The sequence below is a fragment of the Ambystoma mexicanum genome, chromosome 3p (assembly GCF_040938575.1).
Source record: "Ambystoma mexicanum isolate Mex_15411 chromosome 3p, UKY_AmexF1_1, whole genome shotgun sequence".
In the NCBI taxonomy this organism is placed as follows: Eukaryota; Metazoa; Chordata; class Amphibia; order Caudata; family Ambystomatidae; genus Ambystoma; species Ambystoma mexicanum.
Genome location: NC_090925.1, coordinates 778,815,747 through 778,837,002, shown reverse-complemented (window position 1 = coordinate 778,837,002; position 21,256 = coordinate 778,815,747). Strand labels below are relative to the sequence as shown.

General features: G+C 44.4%; 1 protein-coding gene across 5 annotated transcripts in view; it reads right to left on the bottom strand.

Moving 5' to 3' along the window:
- TEP1 (telomerase associated protein 1) overlaps window positions 1–21,256 on the bottom strand; it is a 2,409,067-nt gene that overhangs the window by 654,372 nt on the left and 1,733,439 nt on the right. For all 5 annotated transcript variants that reach the window (XM_069651741.1, XM_069651744.1, XM_069651746.1 and 2 more), the window contains one exon: window positions 6,735–7,008. In XM_069651741.1, the coding sequence (XP_069507842.1) occupies window positions 6,735–7,008 (274 nt within the window). The remainder of the gene's footprint in view (window positions 1–6,734; window positions 7,009–21,256) is intronic.

The following is a 21,256-nucleotide window of genomic DNA, read 5'->3' as shown; positions in this document are numbered from 1 at the left end:
CCACTGAGAAGTCCTCTGACCAAGTGCTTCTGCACATTGACTCTGCAGGAGTACCTAGTACTTTATTAAGAGCTGGCGATGACCTGCTGTTCTTTGGATTTGAGATCCTGGTTGAACCTGACCAAGCAAGCGCGCCTTCGTCAGACAAGCTTGTGGAGGCGAAATATAAACAGCCAGCGCAGGTCGATTCAGCACTGCTGCAAAAAACTTTGAGCAGTGCTCAGAATCAAAGTCAAGAACGGAAAATTCAAGGACTCCCATCAGGCACAAAAGAAAATTCCAACAGGCGTTGGGCTCAACACTAGCAATGACCAGAGGCACAGGAGTGCCAATATACCATCTTATCTTGGAACATACGTGGATTCAAACACTTATTTAATGACTTTGTGGCCTCTTTGGAAAACGTGTTTGTAATCTGCCTCCAGGAAACATGGTTACGTGTTGCCCCGAGGCATGACGGTTTTACATCCTTGCTAAATCCAGCGGAAAAAAATGTCAAAGGTCGTCCACACTCAGGCCTATTAACAATGGTAAGAATTACCCAAAGATGGTCCTCTCCAATCTCGGTGAATACTAACCCGTTTGTGCAAGGAACAATCATACACACCATGGACAAAAGCATTAAATCCCGAAAATATCTTTTGATCATCAACAGGTATTGGAATCCCGCAAAAATCAGCACCAAAGTATTCGTAAATGCCATTACTCATCTAATTGATGAGGCAACGCTTGCCTATAACAACTTGTCAGTCATCTGCTGCAGCGATTTAAACTGTTCCTTGTTCCAGTTTGATCACAATCCGCAGTCTTACAAGCGTTTGCTGGCGAATGAGGTGGCTGCCAGAGGTCAGATTTGGCACAATGCCATGAGTACGTGCAACTGTTTAATGCTAAATGGTTCTGCTAAAGGGGCTGTCCCGGCACAGCCAACGTGGCATCGCAAGAATACTCATAGCATTCTCGATTACATACAGGTCTCCAGAAATGTTGAATCCAAGATCATAGATCTGCCAATTCAAGCGACGAAATATAGTGGCCACAAGCTCTTGAAACTCCGTTACCTAAAGGAATCGGCGCCTTTTGCTGCAATCTACAAGTTGCCTGTGGAAATAAATACTGGGGGCAATCGGCTTAGAATAAATGGAAATCAGATCCAAAATCTTGGTACCAGACTCATGAATTTCTCTTCCACACATGGAATAGACTATACCCCGCTGTTAACTGATTACATTATTGATACAAAGCAGTCTAGGCACTGTGGGCGTTTCTATAAATACTCATACAGCATTGTTATGCATGAACGGAAGAAAGCCCTGATGAAAGACTTGGATTCATAAAAAAGAACTTGCCTAGAAAAGACGTGCACGGCGCAGTAAGTATTAGAAGGGCTCGTTATCGAAACTGGGCAAAATCACATGCCATCATTATTGATCAAGATCGTGCCGAACTAATGATGAACTTACTTGTGACAAAAAATAAGTGCGAAATTTGGCAGATCTTGAACATGGACCACACAAAATGCTCATCTGTTCCTGTAAACACAATCTCAGGTGCTGCATGGGCAACTCACTTCTCTATGGTATTCAAGAAACCCCTCATTGAGCCAGTGACAATGATCAGCTCGGTGGACACTCCTTGGGCAATGGAAATGTCGCATGAGGACATAGAATGTGCCATTAAGGCACTAAAAAACTGCCCCGGGACCGGACTTGATCTTGAATGTGATGCTCAAAAAACATGCGAATGACTGGGCCCACTTCATTGGAAAGTTGTTTTCAAACACTGCAGTTTCGAAACAAACAACTGCCGGAGTCATGGTCTACGGCAGCTGTGGTTCCCATTCATAAGAAGGGCAATTGGGACGATCCTGGCAACTATCGCCCAATTGCCCTTCTCGACACTATTGACAAGATCTTTGGTTCAAATTTGCGACAGAAACTCGCAAATTGGGCCGAAGTGTCCTTGATTCCAGATGTACGCCAAACTGGCTTTACGAAAGGTGTTGGGATTGATGTCAATTTACTGATTCTCACCATTTTGAAACTTGAAACTCTGAAAACAAATGGCAAACTTCATCTTGCCTTTATGTACATGAAGCAGGCATTTGACAGTTTAAATCGTGGACTTCTCTGGGCAAAACTGTCAAAGTGGAGTTGTCTGGCAAACATTCTTGATCCCATCATGGCCCTTCATAAACACACCTCGATCCGCGTAAGACTTAACAAATGTGGTGATCTATCAAACATCATACCGACAGCTAAGGGTATCAAACAAGGGTGCCCCCTTGCTCTGAGTTATTCAAACTGTTCTTGGCGGATTTGCCGAAAAATCTGGAGCAGGTCCACTGTCTTTCGCCCAAGCTCAATCACGTACCACCAAAATGCATCATTTATGCAGACGACTTGGTGCTGATGGACAGAACACAAATCGGACTCCAGCGCTTGCTTACAAGCCTACATGAATACCTGACCATCAACAAACTTGCGATAAACCCATCTAAAACAAAAATGGTGTCAATTGGCAGCATGAATAACAAGAAGGACAAATCCTTCAGGTGGTCTGTGGATGGAGAATGCCTTTCCTCGGTCTCTGCCATAAAGTACTTAGGGATACAATCCAATAACTCCATCTGCGAACATCACTGGGTCATGGAATTAAAATCAAAGATTACGAAGCTTGCCCTTCAAGGAGCCAAGATTAACAAAAACTATGGTAAATTCTCCTTGGCACCAGTTCTGACATTTTACTTGCATAAAGTTGTGCCCGTCATTATTTTTGGTCCAGAGGCGGGTTGGAACATCAATCACCAAATCTGGCATATGCTGGAAGGGCGTTTTTTGGCGTCATGTGTTAAAAATGCCTCAATCCACATACATGATGATATTGAGACATCAATTGTCAGTAAACTCGCTACATAGCAGAGTTGTGTGGAATTCCATCTCGGTAATGCGAAAGATGTCTTTTGAATTACCGACCCCGGCATACTAAATTTTCAGTAATGAGTTTGACCCCATGAGTCAAAATGTATCAAATCTATGGTTTCGCAAATTACTGTCATGTGTGTCCACCGCTAATATCAACAAACAAGAGCTCTTAAACTGGCCCCAATGCAATCAGAAGAAATTTGAGGCTTGGGCCTGCATAGTAAATCAAGAAAAACAAGAAAGGATGCAATCGATACATTTCCTGGGCTACGAGCAGAAAAAACGAAACGTGCAGCCTCGTTAGTTACTCCATTGACCATCTCGTCATCATCGAGAGCAATTTCTCAGGTTTCGAACAAACACACTGAAAACAAAATAAATTCTTTGGCAAAGAAAATACAAAACAATAAATGATAATCTTTGCCAATTCTGTCGTATGTCTATTGAATCTCTAAAACACATAATAATGGACTGCGAACAAACAGTAAATCAACGCTCGCTCCATCTTGGAAATGTTGCACCTATTGATAATGACATGAATGCGTGGTGGACGAGAATCATCTCTGGGAACAATATAAAGCTTGTCTGTGCGATTGTAAATTATATGGACATGCTTTTTAAATTTGATCCTTAGGGAAATTTCAACGGCATGAGGTTGTTGCAGACTTGAGTTCATCCGAGAGTGCAATTAATCGATATATGCACTGAAGCAGCAAAATGTGAACCATTAATACTAGGATGAAGATTGAAAGATTGAAGTGTTTTATGGATGCTAAAGGAAATTGAAACAAAAGTTTGAACCTTGTGCTTAAACTGCAGTTTTACTTCAATAAAAAAAAATAAAAACAGAATTTAGCCACAAAGCTTAGCAATGTATCTAATGCTATCATTTGTGAAGGGTTACAATTTTAACCTAGGTATACTATTTATACTATTGGAGCCATCATCAGCCATATCTGTATATTTCCCACTGTGCGAAATGTTAGGATGTCGAAGAAGGAAGCTAACACAAAGGTGGCATGGTGGTGGTTATATACTTTTATTGGTGCATAAAAAAGGTCCTCACTATCCATATCTTCTAAGAGGGGTTTGTCTGCCTCAACACTAATACTAAAGGGTCTGTCAGAATGTTCGTCAAATCAAGGTCCACTGTCCTGTGTCACAAACTACTTATATCCTTCACATTACAACTAAAGGATAATCCAACAGAAAGTTCCTTCTCCTGATGCTTGGATAATGTTTAAAAGAATATTCTCTTGCACCGAGAATGCCAGGGGGAATGACTCCCTTCCCCTGGGATGTGGGTTTCACACAGCCTTTATACAACTCCACGTCCAGGACAATGGCTCCCTTCTCCTGGTAGAGATCTATACAGTTTCTAAAAAAGCCAGGCGAAATGACTCCCTTTCCCTGGCGTCTCTAGCACAACTCCCAGTTCAGGACCAGGAGAATGACTCCCTTCTCCTGCTATTGATCTGTACGGTTCACAATAAGGCCAGGGGAATGACTCCCTTCCCCTGGCATCTTTAGCACTACTCCCAGTTCTGAACCAGGAGAATGACTCCCTTCTTCTGGCATTGGTCTGTACAGTTCACAATAAGGCCAGGGGGAATTACTCCCTTCCCCTGGCATCTTCAGAGTATGTTCCAAGAGCTTTAGCCTCTTCTCTAGGATAATTGCTCCCTTCTCCTGGTGTTTAGAAAGTTCTTTTTCATGATCTTCAGCTTGATGTAAACTTTTCCAGTCTGATTTGGTGTTGGCCATGTCCCAAATCCTTCAATGTTGATCAGTGGGCTTAGTGCTGCCATTGCAACGAGGACGTTCTCCTTGTTTGCTCAGTTCCATTTTGATGGGGTCCCAGACCCTTCTCTGATGGTTAGTGTGCTTATTACTGCCACAAGGAAGCTCTCCTCAGACGCTTGGCTTCCAATGGCTGGGGTCTTCAACCTGTCTCTGGTGGTCAGTGGGCTTATTGTCACCACTGAGATGAGGGAACTCTCCTTGGATGCTTGTTTTTCAACGGTTCCGGTTTCCGACCCATCTCTGGTGATCTGTACGCTTGATGTTGCCACTGCAATGAGTAAACTCGCCTTGGATGCTTGTTTTGTGCTGTTTAGGGTCTCCGACCCATCTCTGGTGGCCTGTGGACTTATTGTCGGCACTGCGACGAGTAAGTTCTCCTCGGATGCTATGTGCACAAGTATTAGAGTCCCCGACCCGTCTCTCTTCCAACCCTGTGTCCGCTCTGGGTCTCTTGCACCTCCCGTTACCTTCTGATGTATTTCAGTACGCCACCGGTACTTTCTGGGACTGCGGTTCGACTCTTCGATGCTCTGGGCTTCTCACTCTGGTTTCCACTGCTCTGTGGTGGCTCTGTGTTCTGGTATGCTGCTCCGCTCTTCTCTCCTGCTTCATGTTCGGGTACACTTCAGCTGGACCAAAGGAGAACGCTTTCTGTGCTTCACCAGCGTCCTCCGCTCTTCTAAGATTCTGGTCTTCCAAAACCGTTTGAAACTCCAGCTGGTTTTCGCACCTGTTGCCTTTCCGGCTTGGGCTTGATAGGTTTGTTAGTCCATTGTCTCTACTTATACAATGTTGCCAGCCCTGCCCGGGCAGATTGTAAAAGTCCTTTGTTTCTGCTGACAACTTAATCCTCATGCCACTTGGGGCCCCCTCATACCAGTACTAGCACAGTCAGTGATTTTCATGTCTCCTGTGTTCTTCTACGTGCAAGTACTTTTGGCTTTAGCTTTATGCCCTGTGTTACAACAATACATAGGTTTATTTTCAATAAAACATTTCTCAACAGCGGGGAGGGCTAGGGAATGTTGGGGAGTGAAAATACTCTATGGGCTGTACCCAGGTGACAGTCCTTGTCCGCAGATGGGAGTTCCTCCCAATGAGGTCCGCCTGCATTAAACCACACCTCGGGGGACTATTGTGTAGCGGCCACACCTACCTAGCCTCATAGAAAAGGGCTCTCCATCGTGGAGAAGTGACGACACCTTGCGAATCGTCACAATGAATTAAACATATTTTCAAAGATTAAGTTGCTAGCTTTAGTTTTCTAGAAAGAAAGTGAGTAAATTTAAGGGACTCTTGTACCTGTGAACAGAAGACAGGTGCTGGGCAGACTCTAAGGCAAAGTAAAACTGAGACCCCTGGTTTAGAGGATTCAGAGAAGTAACTCCTTGACTTAGTGGGTTCTGCAACGCTGGCAGTGTTAGATGAAAGCTTTAGGTCTATCTGGTACTGATGAAGAGATTGTGACAGTGACAGGTGAAGGGCTTGGCGTGAGAAAGCCATAGTGCTGGGAACAAACTGACAATGATGGTGAATGCTTGCAGGAACCTAGACATAGGGCTCGGATGCAGCTAGCACTGAGCGGAAATGCTTGTACCCGCAGACCGTTCTTCTGCACTGTGGAAAATGTGGACACAGGCACATACAGTTTTATTTCATAGCTAGATCTGACAGGATATGTTAACAATGGCATGAGCAGTGACAAAGAGACTGGTGAAAGACTATAAAGCACAAGCACATAGCTGATGTTGTCAATGAAATCGCTGAGACACAGCAGAGACAAAGTGTAAATGGTGGCAACGAACAGTGTTTTGGCCCAGCTGTCACTGAAGGGGATCAATTGCAAGGACACACAGTGCTTTGGCACAGCTGGCACAGAATAGACATGTTGGTACTGCATCACATAGTACTAAGGTGCACCTATTAGAGCACTAATAGGAAATATGGGAAAAAACACAAACAGTAAAGGCAGGTCTCCTCATGACACAAGTCTGTACTGGTTCGTACCTGTCTGCTTTCCTCACTTTCCGTGGCTTGTTCATCCACCTCAGAGTGTGGAGAGAGCCGTCTCCCTTACATGGAATATAATCATCGTCGTTCATACCCAGAAGCTTGTGTGCCTGGGCTGCCATGGCAGAAGATTCTGGCTCGTTGATGACTTGCTGATAGAAGAGTGAAGGATTCTGAGTGAGAAGGGAGCAGTTCCTTTGAATGAAATCGCCGTAGATCTCCACGTCTGGGGAAGGAGGCACACCATCCCCATTCTCCTTAAGATAAGAAACTAAGGGGAAAGAAAAAAAAAATGAAAGAATCTTCCATTAACAACCATGACAACGCTACATACAGTATTGCCCTAAAGGAAAGTATTGATTTGGAAAACGATTCTGCTCATGGACAACAAACTGACAGTGTATATTCTTGGGACAGATATGCAGCACACAAACAAGAGAATTTTTGTTTCCTGAAATATAATAGGCCTATTCTTTTGCTGCCATGCGTGACTTGTTAGTATGACTTGGGATATTCGTGCAGGTAGCATCTGTGATCTCTATCTGATGATGAGTTCAGTGTAGCTTGTGCTCGCTCTGTCAAAATGGCAATGCCCCAGCCTGTTCTGCAGCTCCTCAGTGTGTTTCCCTCAGTTCATTCATGAGCAGAAGCAAACTTGCCTTCTCGGATTGGGGCGCTTGTATGCTGTGGCATGGAAAGAATGAGCGCACCTCTACTTGGGAAGCACTCTATTTAAGAGGACAGCCTTTACCTCCAACAGTTACTCTTGCTTTATTGAGAGGTAGGATATCTGCATGAGTCATGCTTAGACAAGGCTTTGGTAGGCTAGGACTATACTGCGGTCCACATTATACAAGATGAAAGAAAGCAGGTCTAGTCGAGTTTGCCACTCTGCCTTCATTTTGTTAAGGCAAAACAAATAGAAAGAAATATCACAGTGAACACAGTACTTTTATTCATCAAACAAGTCAACCTTCAAAATGCATGGGCCATCCATTATGCATGAATAGCTGGACTAGAGTATGTGCTATGGCACACAAATAAAGCCAGAGATTGTTTATGGCCCTGGCAATAAACACAACATCCATGACAGGTCTACTCTGCCATAATCTTTCAGCAACATTTGGCTCTGCTAGGATGCAATAAGTACATATAAATGGATGCCAGGCAGGTCACTGTAAAGGAAGGGTGGGTACAGTACTTAAGAGTACTGTACAGTACTGGAGCTACTAAAGTGGATATTGTAATTTTACTCTTATGTTGAACCCCGCTCCAAGCACATTTTCAAAGGATAAAACTCTGAGGGGGCAGCTAGAAAAACCTAAATGGACCGAGTCACAGATTTTCTTCAAAATTACTTGGTAAAGCTGTTTGTTAGGTTAGAAAGCCCTTTTGGCTCCCTTTAATTCCCTACACTTTTTTCTTGCTTTTTGATCTCTAGACGTCTTGTTGAGCAATGTACCTCTATAGAAGTTCTCTGGAAAGCTGAAACACATTTTTAGTGAGCTGCCCTTAGTAGCTCATACCACTTACCGGGCAGGAGCACCGTATTTTATCTCCGGATGAGTTTTTCACCTACAAAGTGTGTTGGCATGATGGCTGATGACAGTTATACCTTTTAGCTACATTACCCTGTAGCCATTTTACAACATTGGTAGCCCACCTCTCTGTGAACAAGGGAAGAGTGACTACCAATGCATTTTAGAAGCCCTACACCCTGCCATTTTGTTTGTGCCACAATGATCATCTAAAAAAGCTGTTCAGCCAATAAGGGCTTTTCACAGAGCTCACATCATCTCTGTTTGAATAGAATTTGCTTTAGACTGAAGTAAGGTCTCTCAGACATACCCATCCACTTCCCTGTGAATGCCCTGAAAACTTAAACTTGGTTGGCAAATTCCAATTGAATGGCTGCCAAACAATTGAAAGGTGCAGGGCTCTGGAAAGGTTATAGTTTGTCTCCATAAGTGAGAGAGGGTATGCCCAGACGTGGGTCCATTGCGTGCTGAGCAATAGAGAACCAAGGTGCACCTCACTAATGAGGACCAAAAAGGCTGAAACATGTCTGGGTTTGCTTGTGTTTCCATGCAATGGGGACCTTGCCTAGCAGTTCGGGCTGGGCTGCTCTCATTGGTGGTGGTACCCGACTGATTTGTATATGGCTGGACCCCGTTTGCAATGGCGCAGACAGGTGAAAAAACGGTGGCGTGGAAGGTTGCCTGGAGCAGTGCGAGTGGTTTAGATTCATTCAAAACCTTCCAACCATCCCTTTTTTGGTCATGATGGGGCGGGAGAATCCCCCATTCACTGTGCATGTTTTACTAGGGATATCCTGTGACATTCAAGACATTTGTATGTAGAAACTTGCTTAAAGATGCTGGCTAAAACACCCTTGAAAATCCTTGAGGCTGACTGGCTGCTGCCTCTGCGTGCCAAAGGTAGATTGCATGAAAGGACCTTGACCTGGTAGATGTAATGGCTCTCAATATATCTCAGGTACATCATGTACTTTGTGTGAATCAACAGGTGGAAGGAGGCATCCTGGAGAAACAGCGATAATAGCCAGTCTTGAAGGATATGGTCCACTGTAACAACCTTGAACATGTCCTTGCACAGGTAAAGGTTCAAGAGCCACAGATCCAGTATAGGACACAAGCTCCCATCTTTTTTCAGTACCTGAAAGTAGACTGGGAACCAGCCCTTGCCCTGTTCCAGGCCTGGCACCTGTTCTACAGCACCTTTCACCAGAAACGGACAAACCTCTTCCAACAGGGGAGTGTCCAGAGGCAAGCAAAGGCTTGAGGGAGAATGGTCTGGAGGGCACTGTGCAAAAGAAGCAATATTCCTTTTATACTACCTTTCAGCCCTGGGCGTTGAATGTTGTGAGACACCATTATATGCAGAACAGAGAAATCCTCCCCGCTCCAAGGGTAATGTGGTGGAAGTTGCCTTCATAGGGGCTTCACACCTAGGGCTGCAGAGGGCATTGTTGAGGCAGACAAGCCTCCTTTTGGTATAATCCAGCCCCTTCATCTGGCTGGGCAGCTCCGTTGTTGCTTGCTCGAGAGAGCTTGACCATGTGGGCATAATATGGGTAGGATAGAAACCCACTCCCCCTCCGATTGCAGGGACTTGGCTGTCTCTTTTGAGGACTGGAACCTCTGGAGTGACTCATTAGCCTTTGACCCAAACAGGTTATTCCCATCAAACAGCATGTCCAGGAGCTTTGCCTGAACATCTGGTACAAAATCAGAGGTCCTCTTTCAGGAGTACCTCCTCAACCCGGCCCCTGTTGCCTTTGCACGTGCCATGCAGTTGGGTTTGTCAAGGCCAGGCTAGTATTTGGTGAGACAACTCTCTTCCATCTTCATTGGTGAAGTAATGCTTGGCAGCTTGTAAGAATGACAAACCAGAGGGCAAGGGAGAATGTTGTTAGGGCACAGGTTGCATTGATTGCCCTCAGGCCCAGACTGTCCGGACCAAAAATGTTCCTTCCCCAGGCATCCAATCTCTTGTTCTCTCTGTCAGAAGGCAAGGTAGGGAAATAGGATGTCTTCAGGTTCACTGTGGCAGCCTAAATCATAAGACTCCCAGGGGAGGCGTGCAAAGAATGAAACACTGTATACAAGGGTGCTGGCTTGTGGTTTACCACTAGGTCCCGGTCAACAGTTGGGACGAAGATGGTTTTTCCCAGATCTCTAACACTGGTGCCTCTACTGTTGGGTTGAAGGGCAGCAAAGTCTCCCTCTGTGTACCTTTGTACAGAATATCCTTGAGCTCAAACTGAACTTTCGGTCTGAAAGGGGCAGACAAACCCAAGGTGTCCATAACCTTCACCATCAAGCATTGGAAGGGAGCCTATGGTTTCCCTGGATTCGGTGTAGGTAGCATGTTCAACTCCAGAGACCGGTCCAACCCATTCACCTATTGTAAATTGTATTTGTAGTAATTAACATTTATATAGCACTTTACACTAAAGCGCTTTACAAAAGGACAACAAGAATAACAATTAGCAAAACATTTGAATCAAGTACCAGAAAACAGTATAAGGAACAATTTACATGATTGAAGAGGTAGAGCATGCGAGGAGAGGTACCATGTTGAGAGGCAGGAGGATAACAAGAATTACATTAAGTAAGACATAATAACATTAGGATCAAGTGCTAGGAACAGTGTAAAGAACAATTTACATGAGTGATGTAGTTAAGCATGAGGGGAGAAGACCAAAGGTGAGAGAAGCAATAGGAGTAGAGGGTAAGGAGTGGTGTGAGGAAGGAAGAGTAGGAGTTAGGAAGGTGAATGGAGGAGGTAGGATTTTAGGGAAGTGCGGAAGGTGGGATAGGAGGAAATAGATCGGATGTGGAGAGGGAGACAGTTCCAGTGGAAAGGAGCAAGTGATATGAAGCAACGGAAGCGATAAGGGGCACAGGGGCGAGGGAGAGAAGTGAGAAGGAACAGATCAGCAGAGCAGAGCGGGCGAGAAGGAGTGTATAAAGTGAGAAGGGAGGAAAGGTAAGGTGGAGCAAGACCATAGAGGGATTTGAAAACGATGCAGAGGAAATTGAATTTAAGATGGGAGTGGAAAGGGAGCCAACCAAGTGAGGAGAGGGAAGAGGAGATGGAGTCAAGGGGTGAGAAAGCAGAGAAAGTGAGTAGTGGAGTGATCGACAGATTTGAGGGTAGTAAGGTGAGAGGAGGGGAGTCCAAATAAGAGTGGAATTGGAGTGGAAGAGAATTGGAGGCCAGGACCATCAGATCTCCATCTTCCCTATAAAACTCCTCAGGGAAATCCGTGATATTCCTAGGGCATAACGGTACCAGGCCAAAGGGAATGGGATCACCCTCCCCATCAAAGATGTGCGCCATTTTTTACATCTATACTCCCATAGGAATCCAAGCGTATTTCTGAGAAGCCTCAACACCGCTACTGAGGTAGAGGGAAGCTTGCGCAGAGAGACTTTAGTCGGAAGACAGAGCTGTTTGGCACAGTGACAAGTCTTCTCCCAAGGAAGCCATGGACGAGCCCAAAGGCGTGTAGTCATGGTCTCGTCAGAGTGCGGCAGGCCCTAAGGGCTCTGAAGCCATTGGCACCGGGTCCTTGGCAAACATGTAATTCATTGTAAGCCATAAATAATAGAAAAACTGGTCAGGATCACTTCAGATAGATGAACAATTAACTCTCCAGCTTATTACCATCTTTACTGTATTTATTTATTTATTTTAAATGTGTTTTCTGATTTAGCATCAAGTCCCTGAAGTTGGAATCACAATATAGTACATGCGCATCACAATATTTCATCATAACATACTCGCAACAATATTTACAAAAACTAGGACCCATGCTTTCATCACAACCTACTCAGCACCTTTTCTTACAGACCTTTTCTTACAGACTGTGGTCTCACAAAATATACACAATTCTAAAACGGACAAAGGAAGAGAGACCAAATAGTCTCTGTGGATTCAGCTCTGTATTTGTTTGCTGGGAATTTTTGCATGACTTTTTCTGTCCACCATATCATCCACTCTATTAGATGTATGTTTTTGGAGATTAAACCTCAGAATTATTATCAAGCCCATCCCAGCTGGAGGAGATGAGTGCCCCGTCTCCTCCTGAACAACTAACCCTAGACAAATTACAAAAGGGGGCTTAAACTAGCCAGTATGATCGCCCCTGTGAGACTTGCGACTGACTTGTTGGGCGATGCACCTGCAGAGTGTGCAGTGCCACCTGCAGATTACTTCAATTGAAAAGGGGGTGGTTGGTGGATATGCCTGTGTATGAGAAACGATCTACTGAAAATTCAGAGGAACACTGCACACAGCCCTCTTAAAAAAAAAAATCTAAAAAAAAAAATCGATATGGGTGAGTTGCATGAGACAGTAGAGACGGGGAGGAGGAGTGACCCTTGGTACAGGCAGACCGTCGGGTGAGCAAGTAAACAGAGTACCGGAGACTACTCCTGGCTTAAGTGGTGATCAGGAGCCAGTTTATGGGCCATAATGTACCTCTTTGGAGCGACTGTTTGCGATTACTAGCTCCTCAATACGCCGGCAGTCCGTGGGAGGTGGGGGGTTTGGGGGCTGCCGGTGTTGGTGGAAAGTATGGAGGGACAACGCTGGGCCTCGGAGGAGTGCCTATGGTGGGACATCGCAAAGTAAAAATGCACCTGAACTCTCACAAGAAATCCCAGAGTGCTATATCTACTGACCCTCAGAATGAAGACAGGCTTGGCGAGGAACTCAAAGCTAAACCCTCCATGGCCAAATCCATCAGCTCTATTAATGAAAATCTGGGAAGACGCTTTGAAGAGGAGCATGGGGGTAACCCTGTACTGGGGGATTTTCATATGCCTGAGGTCAGGAGTGAAGCCCTCGAGGGGGTGCAGACAGCTGACCAGGCAAACGCCCTGGGCAACTTGGAAAGACAGCCAGGGAGCAGTCTGTGCCTCGCGTAACCCCACGATGAAAGCATATATAGGGAGGGAGTGGCTTTGAAAATGATTCCGTCTTTCAGAAAGGGATTAAAGAATATGAGGCTCACCTGTCCGTTTGGGCTGCTGCACAGTTACATAATAATATCATGGCGTCTCCAAAAATTGAGATGGCTCCATTCTCTAAACTTTACGATTTAAACAACACGTTGAAAGACCAGTCAACACTCTTGGCAATGATGCACACAAAATATATATTTTTGGAAAGCTTCACTGCTAACGTGCACACTTGTTTGGATAAGGAGGCAGAAACGCCAATTGTGTGGCAAAACAGACTGTGCGACCTAATAAGACGTGAGGAGTATGATAAAAGTCTGTTGATGACTGCACTTCTAGAAGATTTTAAGTGGATGAGGTAACATCATATCATCGAATTGAAGAATAAGACCAGCTTAAAAAAGTCTGATGAGACAATGCCACAAAAAGCTGATCAAAGAGCACTCAATAAGAGGCTAAAGGACCCTACGACACAAGTGTCAGACACCCAAGGAAATGCTTCTAAAAACGCAGAGCCGGCGATGGTGGCCCCCACAAGTAAGACCGGGCCGATTCTGGTCCCTGCCTTGGAAGAAATCGAAGACCCAGGCAGCAATGATCTAGTCAATACTGAGCTGGTGGGCGAGATGAACAAGTAGGTGCAAAATGTAAGCGGAGTATCATGTCTGTGTTCTGACTTAAGCCCGGGAAAAGATAAAACTGCCCAGGCTGTAAAGGTGACCTCAGTGGGGTCTAACATCATTCTGATAAAATCCTTTGATATATTTGAAAAAAAGGCTGAACTCGCTTCAATCAAACTCCCACTGAAACAAAATCAGCAACAACAGAAGAAAAAGATAACCAACATCAAGCACAGAAATCCAAATCAAACGGCTCAAGAGCATTCCTGAGGAACTTAAGTATGCCACCCAAGGAGCGGCTGTCTGTGCACAATCAGAAGGGGGAAAAAAGTGAGGCTGGGGCATTAAAGCCAAGAATGGAGCCTACAAAAGTCTACATCTCCAGCTCCAGAGAGCACCCCGACGATTGAGAGTGCACCTCGACGATTATCAAGATGTCCTGTCACTGGAAGATTCTGGAGCCACAGCTCGGTTACTTGATCTTACAACAGATGAAGAGGAAGATGAGCATACACTAACTGGGACCATTGACTCTAGGATCGTAACAGGGACAAGACCTGAGCCAATCCCAATCAGAGCTTGTGTGTATAAAAGAGAAGATGGTGAAGAGAACGGGGCTAACCCTCTGTTCCCAACTCTGGAACAAAAAAGACTTGCTTTAGAGGAGAAAAGCTCTGAACCCTCGAGGGATAAACAAAATGGTGCACCCCAAGGTGTAGAGGTCCAGGCAATGTTTCCCGAGGCCTCAAAGCCGCTCTTTCTGAGGGACAATTTGATTGGAGCGAGTCTTAAGATCTAATGACAATCTGATCTTGAATTGGAGAAACATCATAAGGCTTCTACATCATGGCCCAAAATTGAGGTACATTAACTCAGAGGACATTAGGGTGGTGCATGAAGAGAGACCGGATTGGCTGGTGTTACACCTTCAATCTGACTTGATAAAGACAACCCTTCTTGAGTCTGCGGGTGATCTCCTACCCTTGGGATTTGCGCTGTCTGACTATATTGAGGATGTTGGACAAAGACTCGCAGAAGAGAAGCAGGTGACAAGGAAGCCTGTAGATGCTTGCCCTAAGACGGGAAATACCCCACTGAAAGAGTGAAAGCAAAAGAATCTCCCAATAAAAGTGAGGGTGGATCGCTCTACGGCCTCTGCCCATCAAGTTTTCAACCCAGAAGATCTAACTGCTCATGAAATTGAAGAAAAAGATTGGACATGGTTAGCGGGAGACCTAGTACCAGGTCGACACCATGTTCATTAATGCCACGAAGAGGAATCTGGGCTGGAATTGAAAATAGGATCCTGGAAATAACTGGGCTTTGCACACCTCTTTAATAATAAAGACTTGAGGTTAGGAGGGGTATGATATCTTATGCCTTCAAGAGACATGTATGAGATCGAACCCAAGCTGTGAAGGCTTTGATTGCTACCTGAACCATGCTAAAAAAAAGGCAGGCCGGAAGACCATACTCAGGCCTATTGACTCTTGTAAGAAGGGAGGTGGGGTTTGTGGTGTGGGAGACATATAACCCAAACCTCTTTGTTCAAGTGTTGATTGTGGAAAGAGAGATATAGGGAGCAGAGGGCAAAATGAGAATGGTGATCTTTAATCTGTATTGGAGTGCATATATGTGTAAGGAGGACCTATTCAATGCCTCTGTAAGGAAGACTTTGGATTAAATATATGTCTGCTATAAAGATTCCTACATTGTTATGTATGGGGATCTAAACATGAAACTTCTAGATGACCAGGGGATTGTTTTGAATAAGAACAGATTACAAAAGAGAGCCTGTAGATGGTCTGGGGAATCTTCTCAGAAGGGTCTGTACATGCTGAACGGGCAAACTAAAGGTGACATCCCGGGAAAGTGTACCTGGACCAGGGGGCCCCTGAAAGCCTGTCTAGAGTACTGCTTTGTCTTGTATAACGTCCTAAAGTTGGTTGATCTATTTATGGTGATACATATGCCCACAAGCGATCACAACCTTCTCAAAATGAGGTGTAAAGCATTGATTAGCCACGCAAACAGGTAAAGATGTCCTCTATGCAAATCTCACAAGGGGGGGAATAGATTGACAATTAAGTCATGGGATGTTAACAACAGTAACAGGTTTGCTTAGTAACTATCTTGTGAACTTTAGTAAAGGGCCTGGGTATGCATGGCTGTTGAAAGATTTTGTTGAGAAGAGTAGAAGCTATGAGAGGCCATCGTTTGAGCCCTCCCATATATACAACAGAACGGTGGCAGAAGCAAGGAAACTGCTTTGGTTAGACCTCAGGAAAATCAAACAAGGAGCCCTGGAGGGAAAGTATCAGTTAGTGAGAAAAAGAAAGCAAAAATACAGAAACTGGCTCATTGCATCCAGAGCCGGTAGAAGTCAACATGATGCGGAGGTCATGCTTGAAGTTAAATGCAAAAACAACACTAGAAATCTATGGTAATTAATAAATAACGACTGTAGATTTCAGACTGCATTGCCATCATCTAAAGTTTCTGAAGATACATGGGTGGCTCGGCTCACTTTATGGCTCTCTTTACATCAGCTCAGAGCAGGGAGAGCAAGGAAGTGAAAACCCCTCTAGGACTATGGTCCTTTGATCGCTCCCACAAAGACATTGAGGTTATGATTCGTAAATTAAATTCCTCATGAGCCCCAGGGCCGGATGGGCTCACCAACAGTATGCTGAAGGAAGCAATATAAGCCTGGGCTAAGTTTATGGTCATTCTATTCAAACAGATCATGAGAACCGGAGAAATCCCCACCTTGTAAAAAAGGGCCATAAAAGTGCCCATTATCAAGAAGGGCGATAGAGAAAACCCCAGGAATTACTGACCTATCGCCTCCTTGACGTAATGGGCAAGATCTTTGCATCAATTCTGCTGCGCGACCTGAACAAATGGGCTATCGATTGTGGCCGTCTAGATCCAAGACAAACTGGCTTTGTGAAGGGAGTGGGAACTACTTTAAACCTCTTTGTTTTAAATTTAGTGAAACTCAACGCAATTACAAACAAATCGAGCAACTGCTTGGCCTTTATTGACCTAGAACAAGCTTTTGATAGCGTTAATAGGGAGAGGCTATGGTGGAAACTCTGTAAATAGGGATGCCGGGAACATCTGGCTGAAGCAATTGTAGCCTTATATTCTGGAACCTCAATGGAAATAAGAATGACAAGACAAGGGGATGTTACTAGAAAAATTAACACTGATAGGAGCCTAAAACAGGGCTGTCCATTAGCCCTGATACTATTCAATCTATATCTGTCAGATCTGCCTGAGTCCCAGAGCTCCGTGACTGCCTTTCCCCAAAAATATCAGGGCCAAGTAATCCTTTGGCTTTTAAATGTGGATGACTTGGTATTCATTGACCAAACTCTTATCAGTCTGCAGCGCAGACTGGCCCAGTTTATGGCATATACCCTAGAAAATGAGCTAAAGGTGAATATAAAAAAATCTAACATCCTAGAGATGGCAACACCCCTAAAAAGGAGCTATAAAAAGAAAGAGGGCTTCTCTTGGTCACTGGGGGGATGAGAAATTGCGACAGGTTGACTCAATGGTATATTTGGGAGTCTTGATCAATATAAACATAGATAAAAGAGAATGGAACGTTATACTTAGATCTAAGACGCAGAGGCTGACAACCCAAGGTGTTGCATTGCTGAAGCGCTATGGAAAGTATACAGTCAGTCCAGTCCTAACCTTTTACTCATAAAAGGTTGTTCCAATACTGACATGGGGGGCGGAAGCAATGTTAAACATGTCCTGGAAAACGTGGGGTATTTTGGAGGGTATGTTTTGGAAGCGAGTATTAAGATTACCCAAGGGTTTGCCAGAAGCCCCAATCAGATATTAAATGGGACTGCAATCTATGAAGTCAAGTGTTCGATAAAAGATCATCTGCCTCTTTGGGAAATGTGTCATGTCTGACTATTTGCCTCTATTTGAGATTTTGAGAGATACAAATGGAGGCAAATCGGACTGGCTGTTTGATAAATGTAGAAAGGGGTGTGTGGCTTGGCTGGACTCTATGGATGCCACAGTGGAGATGTTGATGACAAATCCAGAAATGGTTAGAAAAAAAAACCCGAAAGAACAAGACTAGATAAAGACACAATAAGTAAGATTGAAATGCAGGTTATCATTGGCAACATATGAAAAAAGAGCCATTAATCAAATACACGAGTATCTGGTTAAATTCCCCTCACCCTGTTACCGAAATTTGGTCATGAGATGCCCGCTTAACATCCTCCCTATCAGAGAAGTACTACAAGTCTGGAAGCAAAAACCAAGCACACCTGCAATATATAGGTTCTCTGGGGGAAAGGATTAAATTGAATCATCATATAACCCAATGGTTTCGTTTAGGGAACTTGTGGACGTGGGAACTAGATACTTACAGAATTTTGTCAAAGAGGTAAACTCTAGGTCAGCTCAAGAGTGGTGGAACTGGTTGTTGATTGGGGGAAAGACAAGCTTTATGTTCCCTGCCATGAGGTTTATAGAAGAAGTCTTGAACATGGTCTCGGATAAAAGCCTAGACAAGGAAGGAAGAATGCCCAATGCGGATGAGAAGTCAAAAGCGACAACATTTCAAAATGGTTCTAGATGACAATAAGGTCGTACAACAATGAATGTGAATGGTGGACCTCTAGGGACTGTAATAGGATGTGATTTAGCTGTTTGTATTGCTTTTATTTTGTTTGGCATTTTTATGAAGTATACATATGGATGTAAGATATTTAAAAGGTTTGTAATAAACCAAATAAAATAAAAAATAAAAAATATTTTTAAAAAAGTATATTGTGTGTGAACACAGTCTTTAGTTTTTGTTTAAAAAAAGGTAGTTAATGGGTTTTGATGAAATTATGGGTCCTAGCTTTAGACAATATTTTTGGGAATATGTTATAATGAAATGTTGTGATGTGTATGGACTATATTGTGATTCCAACTTCACTGGCTTGACACTAAAATAGCAAACAAACATTATTTTTTGTAATAGATAAATACAGTGAAGATGGCACTAAGCTAGAGAGTTAATTGTTCATCTATCCGAAGTGATCCGGACTAGTTATTGTTGCAAGATTTATAGGAGCCTGGGAGGTCAGGGTCTTTACCATTTATCCCCTTTTCTTCTATGTAAAATCCATTATAAACCGTGAGACGAATCCAGAGATGTCGTCACTTCTCCCCGAGGGGGAGACACTTTCCATGAGGCCAGTGTGGTAAAACTGCTACTCGATAGTCCCCCTGGGGGTGGTACTCAGAGGGAGGATCTCATGGGATGAGACTTCCCCTCTGAGGACAGGGGAGAACATCACGGGTGAACGCGGTATGCCAACCCTCCAGCCCACACTACACAAATTCCTGTCCCATAAAGACCAACTCCATACCCCGTACTTCATGTATGTATCTAAGTCTCACAACTTAAGTACTGAGATGAGGAAAAACAGGGACTACCTAAGAGAGAACTACTTGACAAGTACCAGGACGAGGAGGAGGTGAGGAGCAAGGAAGAGTAATGGTGCGAACTTGAATGAACATCATAGTTTATATATGTCCACTGGCAATAAAGACGAAAAAAGGACTTGCCATTCTGTCAAACAGGCTCTCAAGCCCGCCCTGCAGGACCCACGAGTGCAGGAGTCGTTGGCCATGGAGAAAAGAGGAGGCTGCTGACCAAGATGCTAGCGGGCAGGGGAAAACCTATCTACCTGGTCTGCTGTGATCGGAACAACCGGAAAGAAGGAGAAGCACAAGTCCAGACATGCAAAGCAGTGGAACTGTGAGGTCGAGGGAAGACGCGCATTCTGCGAAGGACCAAACGCTGCAGAGTCACTGCAGCACAACAAGGAACACGGGAAGCCATAAGAATCTCAAAGCAGGAAGCAGAGGAGCTTGAGACTGACTGGAGCACACCGGCAATGACTCTAAAGGTTCAGTAGTTGCTGCAACGGTTTGGCGCAGGCACAACAGAGTCATGGAAGACTCTTAACCCAGAGAGCAGTAATGAGAGGGAAGCCTCTGGGGGAGAAGAACACTTTAAAAGTGCCATAAGCAATAGCAAAACTCAGGTCTGGTACCTGCACCCACAAAAGAAGTTTCACACAAGTAATCTTCTTCGTGGCAGTACCTGGCAGGGAAGTGAACCAGGTCTGCCAAAGCAAAGCAGTAGTTAAACTCTGGTCTGGGATCTGCACCCACAAAAGAAGATCCATACACGTAATCTTCTTCATGGCAGTACATGGCAGGGAAGTAAACCGGGTCTGCCAAATCAAAGTAGTAGGGAAATACAGTCTGGGGCCCGCCCCAACAAGAGAAGAGAGTTACAAATCATCTTCCACGCGGCAGTACTTGGCAGGAGAGTGAACTAAGTCTGCTCAAGTTTGGAGACGGGGAAGCCTGGATCTGGGACCCTCAAACTGAAAGACACAACGTGCTGAGCTGTAATACCAAAGTAAAAGAGAGGCCAGGGGAAGGGAGTCATTCCCCCTGGTATTGTTGATCTGTGATACCCAGGTGAAGGAGAGACAGGGTAAGGAAGTCATTCGTCCTGGTGGCATTGAACTGTGAAACCAAGTGGTAACAAAGACCAGGAGACGGGAGTCATTCCCCCTGATTGTGTTGAACTGAGAAACTAAGATACCAGGAGAAGGGAGTCATTCTCCAGGTAACCAAAGTGATAAAGACTTTCGGATACAGAGTGTTAAAAGATTGGCAGTGTCTCTGCCAAGGAAAAGTACTTGACCTTTGCCTTTTGTGTTGCAAGACTATTTTGACCCAGGGAAAGGAGTCATTCCCCTAAGAAGAAGCCAAAACTTCCCCAGTCCAGAAGAAGGGGGTCATTTTTCTCGACCAAGAAGGTCTACGTTATCTCCACTTTAGTTTTTAGTGAAAGGGATAGAAGTAGGGTTTTTGACACAGGATGGTGGTCTATTGATTTACATGGACATTCTGACAGAACCCTTAGTATTTTAGTTGAGGCAGGGAAACCCCTCTCAGTTACGGAAAGTTTGGCTTTCTCTTTATTTTCTTGACTAATAAAAGTCTATAGCAAATGATCATGCCACCTATGTGGCGCCCCCTCCTTTTGCACCCTTACAACCTAAATGCCTCCAATTCCTATGGCATGAAGTATTGGCTTCGTAATGGTGCCTGTGGCACTGTCTCCAAAGAGGAATTCCTGGAGCGGTGGCTCTGCTTCTTTGAAGAAAACTGGAATAGAGAGCTACTGATGGGTGAGCAGGACCTCTTGCAGTGTTTCTTCTTTTTGTCTTTTTGGATTGTGAAATAGACTTCTGCACCCCGTTCCATGCCCGGCAACGTGCAACGGGTACATCTGATCCTCTTTTTTATTTTTTATTTATTTATTGTGTCATATGACCTAAATGAATAGGTCTTA